At 31.9% G+C, this 12,274-nt stretch overlaps 1 protein-coding gene across 4 annotated transcripts in view; it reads left to right on the forward strand.

Moving 5' to 3' along the window:
- LOC106663962 overlaps positions 1-12,274 on the forward strand; it is a 65,703-nt gene that overhangs the window by 27,963 nt on the left and 25,466 nt on the right. For 3 of the 4 annotated variants that reach the window (XM_024226636.1, XM_024226637.1, XM_024226640.1), the window contains 2 exons: positions 38-145; positions 240-305. In XM_024226636.1, the coding sequence (XP_024082404.1) occupies positions 38-145; positions 240-305 (174 nt within the window). Of the gene's footprint in view, positions 1-37; positions 146-239; positions 306-4,063; positions 4,521-12,274 lie in introns of those variants that run through there. The other variant, XM_024226638.1, reaches the window with a different exon arrangement.

Raw genomic sequence — 12,274 nt, forward strand, 5'->3', positions numbered from 1 at the left:
CTCGAAATACACGTTTTAAATTAGTTCACTTTTGCAGAGGGAGTCCAACGCCCAGGCACTGCTATCCATGCTGAGCCGTGATGATGTTGGCACCAGGCCTCATTCCATGCCGGGGAACTTGGCCCATCTTTGGCAGAGCTTAAAGGTAAGCGGCCCCTTGACAGGCAAACGTCCACTGGTCCTTTTTCAATTGAAAACTGGAGAGGAAATTTCATTACGATTCGCACGACGGTTTTCAGATTTCAAACGAGCTCAATAAGGGTTTCGAGAGACAGGTCAGCGCCGAAGAAGTCTACGATCCCCAGGTGAGTCCTGTTGAAATAACTATTCGATTTATAATTTTTTTTTAAATTCTTAAAACAGAAACACTTTAAAAATTTTAATCTTACCAGAAAATACCATATCATTTCAAAAAAAAGCTACCCCTTCAGTAAACATTGCTTACAAATACCTACTATATTCTTGGTTAAAAAAAAAAAAAACTGTTAATAGTAACACCAGGTTGGTAAATATACCATACATCATAGATCATATAGATATTCCAGTTTATCGTCGAGAAAGGAGAAGAAGGTAGATATTTTCAAAAAATTTCAAACCATGAGCACAGTTACACAAAACAGCTTTTTAAAACTAGTTTCCTTCCCACTATCTATTTTTCTTTGAACAGACTACCCTTCCTTTCCGTAAAAACATTAAAAAAGAAAATAAGTCATATTTGTCTTCATAAGTCGTCAGTCTTCATTTAAAAACATATTTAACATATTTAAAAAACTATCAGAGATAAGCCCAGTTAAAGAGAAAACTCGATTTTTTCGCTAAGTTTTCGAAAAGTTTACCACCTTCATCAGGACTTTGATAACAATAAATACTAATTTAAAAGGTTAACAATTATAATTCTTTAAAAACAATGGAGTTAAAAATTGAAATTTGATTTGAAATTGCGAATAGGTGGTAATATTCGTTGAAATTTTCAATTATTACTGAAGGCTTCTTGAACTGCCAAGAAAACGCTAGGGATGTTGGCTCATGGATTTTAATTAAAATTTTTCTCATGATGTTAGACTGAAAAATATTATACACGTGTCCGAGAGTTCTTGCCAATGGGCTCTAGGAGCCGGAAAAAAATCCGTAATTTAAATATATATATTTTTCTGTCTTTTTTTTTATACATATATCTCAAGGTGAATCAGTCGGTTTGTATTTGGACATTTGTCCAGAAAATAGTAAACAATATTAAATTAAAGTGAAAAAATATATGGCGGAATCGTTTCAAAGGTCATCAATTTTTGTGAGTTTGGCAAAAAACTAAGATTTGATGACGAGCAAATTTTTTTTCATGTTCACAAAAATTTGTATCTAGGGGTTTTGAAAGGTGAGAAAAACAAATATAAATTTTGTTTGTTGCTAAAAAGTTTTTAACGTAGTATGCTTCGTCGTTTGATCACAAATTGTAAAGGTGTCTTTTAACCTGCACTTGTCCCTATTTTTTAACAGATCCAAAAAGGGATAATGATGAGATAATTGCTTACATTCAAGTAAGCAATTTCATTAATATTTATTACAAGAAATGGTCTTGTTTAAAGTTTTTTATTTTTAGTATGTTTACTTACTGACCTCAGGGGAAAACAAAGAAAATGGAAACTTGGGTTTAATAAATATTATTTACGACATTTCCTTAATTTTTTAACTTTTTAAACCAAGAGCCGTCAATTGTGGAGGCGTTCCAAAGTTTTGTGTGCACTCGTTATTCTCAGAAAAAATCTAGTTTCAGTAAAAAAATTTACAATTTTGTGTTCCCATTTGAAATTAAAAATTTGACGACGTTTTGGAACTAAAATCGAAGGGAAGTAACCTTTGGTCACGTTTTTGTAACTGTTCAAAATAGGGAAACCCTTATGGCGCATGTAAAAAAAAGACACCCTGTAGATTTTTAAATATAGAAACACACATAGAAACGATTTTTTTTCCTAAACGCAGGGATTAGTATGTAAGAGTAGGTAAATAAAGTCATTTATGGTTATAACAATAGAAGTAATTGTTATTTCTAGGTCGGCAGATGAGGTCTGTTGTGGCGTAGGCTTTAGACAATTTTTTCTTTATTGCCAACGTTTTGATCATTATTGAGATCATCATCAGGGCCTAAGATTTATAAACATTCTTTAAATTTTACATACATGTAGGATGTGAAAAAATTATTTATAGAATGCAAAAACATTTTTGAATTTAAAAAATGAATTAATACAATGCTAGGAAATGTTAGATAAAATACAAATGAATTTATACAGTGCTAGAATATTTTAGATTTAAAAAAATGAATTTATACAATGCTGGAAAAATTTTGGATTTAAAAAAATTAATTAATACAACACTAGAAAATTTTACATAAAAAAATGAATTTATGCAATGCTAAAAAATTTTAGATTAAAAAATTGAATTTCAGCAGCACTAGAAAATTTTAGATAAAAAAATGAATTTATACAATGCTAGACAATTTTTGGATTTAAAAAAATTAAGTAATACAACGCTAGAAAATTTTACATAAAAAAATGAATATATACAATGCTAGAAAAATTTTGGATCAAAAAATGAATTTATACAATGCTAAAAAAAATTTGGATGAAAAAATTAATTTATACAATCCTAGAAAATTTTGGATTAAAAAAATGAATTTATACAATGCTAGGAAATTTTAGATTAAAAACAAATGAATTTATACAGTGCTAGAAAATTTTACATCAAAAAAACGAATTTATACAATCCTAGAAAATTTTGGATTAAAAAAATGAATATATACAATGCTAAAAAATTTGGATTAAAAAATGAATTTATACAATCCTAGAAAATTTTGGATTAAAAAAATGAATTTATACAATCCTAGGAAATTTCAGATTAAAAACAAATGAATTTATACAGTGCTAGAAAATTTTAGATTAAAAAAATTAATTTATACAATGCTAGAAAATTTTTGGATTTAAAAAAATTAAGTAATACAACGCTAGAAAATTTTTGGATTTAAAAAAATTAAGTAATACAACGCTAGAAAATTTTACATAAAAAAAATGAATATATACAATGCTAGAAAATTTTTGGATTAAAAAATGAATTTATACAATGCTAAAAAAAATTGTGGATTAAAAAATGAATTTATACAATCCTAGAAAAATTTGGATTAACAAAATGAATTTATACAATGCTAGAAAATTTTAAATTCAACCAAAGCATTTATACTCACCCAAAGTGTTTGTTAGTGGGTACAAATACTTCGATTGAATCTAAAATTTTTATTTTTTTTAAACTAAAATTTTCTAGCATTGTATAAATTAATTTTTTTATTCAAATATTTTCTAGCATTTTATATATTCATTTTTTTTAACATCCTACATGAATTTGTAAAATTTAAACAATGTTTATAAATTCCAGGCCCTGAAGATGATCTCAATAAACATCGAAACGTTGGCACGATAAGAAAATGTTTTTCTAAAACCTACGTCACAACAGTCCGCATCACACGACTTCCAAATAATCATCTAGTATCGGTCACTAAAAACTACACAATAATTGTGTTTCATACTTGGTTTTAGAAAACAAAAATTCGTTAAACACTGCCTTCTGGGTTCAAATATCGGAATAGCCACTGATTTTTAGTTTATTTTAATATAAAAAAATTACTGAAAAATGGATTGGGCACTCGGCCTAGTTGTGGTAGTTGGACGATAAGCGCTCCTACCTGAAATGTAGACTTTTTGATAACATTAAAGAGCAGAATTGGCTAACAAAATGAAGTGTTATGAAATCTCTTTTGAGCTCGTTTATTTTAGTTCATAAATAAAATAAATTAATTTTTCTCTCGTTCTATAAACACGAACAAAATTTATTAAGCAGAAGGATTAAAGATTGTTTTTCCTTCTCGCATTGATTATCCCGATAATTATTCATATGCCAAAATATTCCACCACCCACGTTCCTCATGGCATAAAGCCGGTATGAGTCAACCGTCGGATTAAGAAAGCAGGCAATTATCAGCAACAATGGCAGCCGGCAGAGGCCTTGCTAGTAGTTTTCGGAGTGGCGCTCTATTTTCGGCGTTTTAAGTTTTGGTACGAGGCCAATTTCGTTGTTAGTGAGAGACCCATCCCTTTCGAGTACCAATCGGTTCTTCAGAATGATATGAAACGTGGCCATCCCTATCGCAACTGTCAAGTCTTTAAAAGTGGAAAGTACCAGTGTTAAAAAATTCCTTAATAGCCTGTTATTTTTCCGTTTGACTCTTGTTCGCTCGAGTTTTAACAAAGTGTACCGTTCTATTCCATGTCGTTTATTCAAAAAGATAAAATATGTCTGGTCTAGTATTGAGCAAAAGTTCGGCCAACATCGGCACAAGGTGGCTCCAGTCGCAGACCGTGCAGAGGAGCTCGAGCGAAGTCGTCGTCAGCCGCGGGTTCAAGCCCAGCGACACCAAAAACCCAAAGACGACCAGGTTTTTGACCGAGCTCTCTCATAAAATGTGGGGAAGGTCTCTGGTAGGTCCAAAAAATTAAAAAATTATTTATTTAATCTACAAACCGCTTAATAAAAAAATTGCAAATTTTTTTTAGAACAGTATTAAACATTTATTTTATATAGTTCACAGAAATTTTTAAACAAAACAGTCAAGAACGTTTTTGGACTGGGCCTTTTATTAATAATTTATCTGACCCGGTCCTGTAATCTGGGTATAAACAACTCCTAGCCTCCACGCAACCGATAAAAATATTCTCCGAGCCATATTTGACTGTTTGGACTTTTTAAACATTCTCAAGACTTTCTGTCTATCAAAAATTGTCAAAACACTAAAATAATGCATTAAATAATTGACGAAATTACAAATAAAAACAAGACCAAGAAAACACACCTAAACACTCGTGTCTTTCGACGATATCCAATTTCCAAATCTAAACATGCGTAATTATCCAAAATTAAAACAAAATTGTCGAAAGCAAATATATATAAATGCAAAAGTAAAATCGACGGGCAAAAATAGGCAAATACAAAAAATCATTGAACAACTAAACGACGAACATTCATGATTATAAATCATACCAATAAATAATAAATACGAAAGATAAGGTCACACTGGCGTTGACCATTGATATAAATAGACTTTTTTGTTTTATAAGTGCTTTATTTAACCAAAATTAAAACTAGAATAATTTAAAATTTAAGCTAAAAAAAAAACGATCTTTCACGCCAAAACTCAACTTCTAATGATTTTTTTAAAATAGGGTAAACGTTGTTTAATATATATACTTTTCAATTATATTTTATCAATTTAACCGCACACTGGTTATGTGGGATGAAATGGTAGACCATTGGTCATTGATTGGTTCGAACTGCTAGATTGGTCCGCTTTGTCTCGCTCTTTCTACTTTAATTTTATATTTAATTCCTAAATGATTCCTATCTAGATTGGCTACAAATTTATATTAACCTCCTGTTTTTTTTGTTTTTGTTTTTTTTACTTTACAAAAATGACTCCTAACAGATTTGTTTTCAGTATCAAACCAAAGTTTTTCTGTCCAAAAAAAAGTTTAAATAAAAATCTCATGAATTAAATTTTAATATATATAGAACCCTGACGGTAAATATTTTCACGTAAAATGACCAAATTAAGCAATTTTTAAAACACACATATTTTGATTTGACAATGTGGTTTATAAAGGATCTCAACACCTCTGGATTTTTCAAATATTTTTAATCTAGGAATACAGGAATATATACATTTAAACAGATTTTTTCAGCATAAAAACTATTTTCCAGCTTTGCGATAATTATGGTTCTTTTTGTAATTTTCTTACAAAATTAAACAATAAACTTGTTATCTGCAATGGTAACATTTCCCAGATTCTCTAAATCCATTCGATTTTATAAAAAATGCTATGGGTTTTAAACATGTATATATTTAAATGTTTGATTTATACAATTTAAGCCCACTGGAATATTTTCTTTTGGATTGTTTAAAAAATAAAGTTTATGAAAATTTTACACCCGTAATAAACTAAGATGAAATAACCTTTAGAGAAACTTGTCGTTAATTAGATCCTCATATCAGTAAGGATGTATTTCTAAAAAATCATGCCAATCCATCAGAAATTAAAGACAAAACCTATCGAACTGCTATTTTTAAATAAAATTAATCTATTTTTTGCTATCAATTATCTAAACGTTAACTAAGTAAATTATTTTTATTCGCAAATAGATACGTTAAAAACATGAATTTTGCGCTTTAAACCAATGGGAAAGTTATTTTTGCGATATCTTTCTGAACCGATTTTCAAATGGTTTTCACCAGTTGAATTTAAATCTGAAAATCTAGGTTCAAAATTAGGGCTAAGAAAAACATGCTTAAGTTTGGTTTCTACGTTGAGTAATTTTACACTTACAATTTGTTCTCTCCCTCTCTCTCATTCTCTCTCACTCTCTCTCTCTCTCTCTCTCTTTCTCTCTCTCTTCTTTTTCTATCTTACTTACTCTCTTGTCCTTCTATCTCTCTCTCTCCCTCTCTCTCTCTTTCTCTCTCTCTCTCTCTCTCTCTNTAAAATTAGGGCTAAGAAAAACATGCTTAAGTTTGGTTTCTACGTTGAGTAATTTTACACTTACAATTTGTTCTCTCCCTCTCTCACATTCTCACTCACCCTCTCTTTCTCTCTCTCTCTCTCTCTCTCTCTCTCTCTCTCTCTCTCTCTCTTTCTTTCTTTCTTTCTCTCTCTTTCTATCTCACTCACAATTTCTTTTTCTATCTTACGCACAATCTCTCTCACTCTCACTCTTTCTCTCTCTCTTTCTATCTTACTCACTCTCTGTTTCTATCTCTCTCTCTTTCTCCCTCTCTCTCACTCTCACTTTTTCTTTCTCTCCCTCTCTCTCTCTCTCTCTCTCTCTCTCTCTCTCTCTCTTTCTATCTTACTCACTCTCTGTTTCTATCTCTCTCTCTTTCTCCCTCTCTCTCATTCTCACTTTTTCTTTCTCTCCCTCTCTCTCTCTCTCTCTCTCTCTCTCTCTCTCTCTCTCTCTCTCTCCTCTCTCTCTCTTTATATCTCTCTTTCTATCTCACTCACAATTTCTTTTTCTATCTTACGCACACTCTCTCTCTCTCTGTCTCTGTCTCTCTGTCTCTCTCTCTCTCTTTCTCTCTTTCTCTCTTTATATCTCTCTTTCTATCTCACTCACAATTTCTTTTTCTATCTTACGCACAATCTCTCTCTCTCTCTTTCTCTCTCTCTCTTTCTCTCTCTCTCTCTTTCTCTCTCTCTTTCTATCTTACTCACTCTCTCTTTCTGTCTCTCTCTTTTTCTCCCTCTCTCTCACTCTCTCTCTCTTTATATCTCTCTTTCTATCTCACTCACAATTTCTTTTTCTATCTTACGCATTCTCTCTCTCTCTCTCTCTCTCTCTCTCTCTCGCAGTCCCTCTCTCTCTCTCTCGCAGTCCCTCTCTCTCTCTCTCTCTTTCTCTCTCTCTTTCTATCTTACTTACTCTCTCTGTCCTTGTATCTCTCTCCTATCTCATTCACTCTCTCTTTCTATTTCTCTCTCTCTCTCTCTCTCTCTCTCTCTTTCTCTTTCTCTTTCTCTCTCTCTCTCTTTCTATCTTACTCACTCTCTTTTTCTATCTCTCTCTCTTTCTCTCTTTTTCTCTCACTCTCACTTTTTCTTTTTATCTCTCTCTCTCTCTCTCTCTCTCTCTTCTTACTTACTCTCTCTGTCCTTCTATCTCTCTATCTCTCTCTCTATCTCACTCTCTCTCTCTCTCTCTCTATCTATCTATCTATCTATCTCCCTCACTCTCACTTTCGTTTTTTATCTCTCCCTCTTTATATCTCTCTTTCTATCTCACTCACACTTTTTTTTCTATCTTACGCACACTCTTTCTCTCTCACTCTCTCACTCTCTCTCTCTCTCTCTATCTATCTATCTATCTATCTATCTGTCTCTCTCTCTCTCTCTCTCTCTCTCTCTCTCTCTCTCTCTCTCTCTATCTATCTATCTATCTATCTATCTATCTATCTCTCCCTTTCCTTTTTTTATCTTGGTCTCTCTGTATCTCTATTAAATAGTGTTTCTTAACTACTATGTAAAGTAGTTTGATTTACTTTTAATTTGGTCATTACACATTATTTTATTTTATTTATTTTTGATTATTTTACTCTGTCTACACTCACTGGGTATTTTTTGTATTCAATGTGTCTACCCATTGGTGCAAATAGAAATGATCGTTAACGGTTTTCATCCATCCATCAAATTCATTTTCTTTTTATTGATATGGATAAAAGAAAATGAGTTTGACGGTTGTCTAGTTCATAAAAAGAAAACCCAAGAAATCTTCTTTGCTTTGTGTAATAATTAATTATCGTCAAGGTGAATTTTTCATTATGTACACTGGACTCCCATAGGAATTTGCTTTATCCCCTTTAACATCGCGTAATCGACTTGGGCGAAGTAAAATTGCAAACAGACAACAGGAAAACAACCGGCTATTTGTAGAAAACAGTTTCATATTGATATTTAGATTGGCATAGGAAGTTTATTTCTTATTGGTGTTATTATTAGAAGAACAGCGTTAAAACGGACCTCATCTCGGAACAGTTGTTTATAAATTCTCCCCAGGGTCGAGTTGCCGCTGTTAAAGATGTTCCAGCAAAATTTCCTCTATTTAAATACGCTGAATAAATTCAAAGTTGGTTGTCCTAGAGGCAATTTATTTATTTTGCTTTTTTATAGTGGATTATTTAAAATTTGCTCAACTAAAAGCCAGACATCTTTTATTATCATCAGTATTGAATTAAAACGCTATGAAACTATATGAGTAGTAATTCATAATTGACCTATTAATTACTAAAAATAATTATACTTTTTACCTAAAGTCATGTTTGGGTTGAAAAACCTTGTTTTCCTTTGGTTAAAAAAGTGTAATTAATTTATATGTGAATAATAATTTATCTAAATAATTTCCTTCTTTTGAAACTTGGTAAATTGTCCAGTCAAGATGATCAGGGTTGATCATTAATCGCCATGACATCATTATTAAAGTTTTAATGCTGTATAAATTAATATGCTTCTGGTAACGCTGGTCGTTTCACCCCAAAGGAACAATAAAGTTAAACTTTGATTTTTTTTTTCTTTAGAAAGAGTTTTGTCCTTTTATTGTCCTATATCTTTTAAATATGGATGTAATCAATATTTCTTGTTTTATATTAAAGAAGTGAAATTACTAAAAACCCAATTTTGACTTAATCTTCAGGCCCGAAATTTCTACTGCGCACAAACTCACAAACAGACAAGAAGAGGTAGCCCGAGCATAATTTTAGCCATTAGAAGTTCATTAAATATTAATTAGTTTTTATGTAAGGTCTTGGTTAGAGTAGCGGTAAATTTAGCCGAAGGTCGTGGGTTCGAATCCCGCTCGTGACGCTAACTTTTTTCATTTCGACCAAGACTTTGGTCGTCAGATGATCTAAGGTGATCAATAATCGCCAAGACACGTAGCTTGCTTTGTCCTTAATAAAGTTTTATTGCTGTATAAATTAATATGTGTCTGGTTTTTCAACCAGATAGGCCGTTTAATATTTCATATTCCAAAAGAAACCACAATATACTTGGCAATTTAAAAAAAAATTGTAATAAAGTTAAACTTTGAATTTTTTTCTTTAGAAAGAGTTTTGACCTGTTATTGACCTATATCCTTTAAATATGGATGTAATTAATATTTCTTTTTTATATTAAATAAGTAAATAACCACTAAAAACCCAATTTTGACTTAATCTTCAGGCCCGAATAATAATTTTAGCCATTAGAACAGAAGTTCATTAAATATTAATTAAATTCACGAGTTTCGTGGTCAGCTTGACCAATTAATATTTTTCGATTAAGGATTTAGTTGAGATAAAAAAGTCAGTGTCACGAGCGGGATTCGAACCCACGACCTTCGGCTCAATACGGCGCTACTCTACCACTTGAGCTATTGTGACCTCGATCCACTCGGACACTAACTTCCCATCTCAACTCCACCTTTTGAATTTTCCCTCTTTTTTGCCATTTTTCAAATGCCGTGTAATATATTTGATTCTCGGCGACAAATGTAGCCGAAGATCGTGGGTTCGAATCCCGCTCGTGACGCTGACTTTTTTGTCTCAACTAAAAACCTTAATTAATTGAGAAATTAAATATTAAGTTGTGTCTATGTGAAATCCGACTTTTGCTTTGTAGGACAGGTCTGGGAGGCCGATAAATTGGCCAAGGAAAGTTCTATCAGAAACTTATGGGCCCTAAATCCTTCTGGGACATTGACCAGAAAGGCAAATCTATGAAACAATTCACTAGTTTTCGTGGTCCGCTTGACAAATTAATATCTTTTAATTAAGGTTTTTAGTTGAGATAAAAAAGTCAGTGTCGCGAGCGGGATTCGAACCCACGATCTTCGGTTCAATACGCATCTGCTCTCCCACTTGAGCTGTCGCGACTTCGATCCACTCGGACACTAACTTCCCATCTCAACGAAAGCTCAAGTGGTAGAGTAGCGGCGTATTGAACCGAAGATGGTGGGTTCGAATCCCGCTCCTGACACTGACTTTTTTAACTCAACTAAATACCTTAATTGAAAGCTATGAAACAATGTATTCGCAGCTTGATAAATGTTTCCATGGCTTGACACCGAGGCGAAAAACTTTCCCTTCTTTTAAATCAAGTCCGTAAAAATTCCGTTAGCGGATAGCGGCCAAAAAAATAATAATAAATACAAACAGACTTTATTCTATTATGCCTGTTGTAAAGTTTTAGTATAGCCTTTCATTTGATGAATCTAGTAATCAAAAAAGTACTGTCTGGGATTTAAAAAAAATCTAATTATGCCTGAATTGATCTTCCAAAAAAATAAATAAATGCTGCAATCAATTAGTAAAAAAATTCTAACAGTTTTGCTTATGCATAAAACAAATATTCTGCTCAAAAGGCGAACACAACTATTGAAGAAAACGTAATAATGAAATAAAAATAGATTATTAAAAATTGAAAAATTTGCTGGTTTTTGCCCAGGCTTTGTTCAAATATAAGTCTGAGATTATTTTAAATAGAAATTTAGTAAATTAAAAATATGACTAACAATATTACATTCGATTTTAGTTGTAGCTACCGTGGGCAAATAAAAAACTAGATAAATACTTTACATCACAATTTTGAAAATATATTTTGCATTAGAATTTGGTTACATTTGAATTTATAATATTTTGATCCTTAACCGCCAAGTTTCCTGAATTGAATATTAATTAACTACACTAATAGTGTTGTTGTTTTCTTTGTTTTTTTTATAGTTTTTATCATTTCACTATCATATTCAGTAAACTTGAAAAATTAAAATCATGAACATGGTCTGATTTTGAGCATACAGACTGAAAAGTTTTGTTAAGGTCAAATTGAACCGTAGAATTTTAAATTTTACGAGAATATTGTAGATATTTTGCCACGTTTTGTAATAATATAATCTTTGAAATATGTAATATGTAAAAAAAAATTACTTCTATGCTTGGCTATTATTTCTTGGACCACCGAACGCTGACAAATGTTTGGCATTACGGACCAGATTTTCCCTTTTAGACGTCCTTTTTGGCAGAATGGTAAATGCGACGAGTTTCTATGGCTTCGTTCTTAGCTAATTAATAAAGAGAATGAAACTACTGTTCAAATTTTTGAGACCAAGACAAAATGATCTCGGTGCTGCCAAAACAGAAAGTGGCATCGCGATCGCGATAACGTTTGGGACACTCGGTAACATTTTTTTCCCTCCTGGCTAGTCCTTGAATTAAAGCGTATAATTAAATGTCAAAAGGGCCGGATTTTGGCCGAATGCCGGTCCGATTTATTTTGAGCTATTTTATTATAATTCATATGCAGTTTCTTTCGATTAAAGACGAAAAATGTGTGCCTCAAGAAGAGCAAGTAACTTTTTAAAAGTTCCTCAAAATCATTGAAGTAGGTTAAACTAGGAAACGGATAAAATTATATTAAATAACGTTTTGTTATAAAAGAGGTGACAGTCACAGCTGGATGGTTTCCGAGGAGTTGGAACTTTTAATAATTAATGATTAACTAGCCCAACCTCGTTAGACTAACGCGAAGTGACTTTTCTGTATATTTATACTGTCTAGTCCCAATTTTGTCTCAGGAAACTGAAATTACAGGGCAATTGAGGAGTTAAATTCCGGTCGGCTGTTTTGAAATTTTTTATATTTTAAAACTAATTATTC

Source organism: Cimex lectularius, unplaced genomic scaffold, assembly GCF_000648675.2.
Source record: "Cimex lectularius strain Harlan isolate CLEC.00 unplaced genomic scaffold, Clec_2.1 scaffold26, whole genome shotgun sequence".
NCBI classification, from domain to species: domain Eukaryota; kingdom Metazoa; phylum Arthropoda; class Insecta; order Hemiptera; family Cimicidae; genus Cimex; species Cimex lectularius.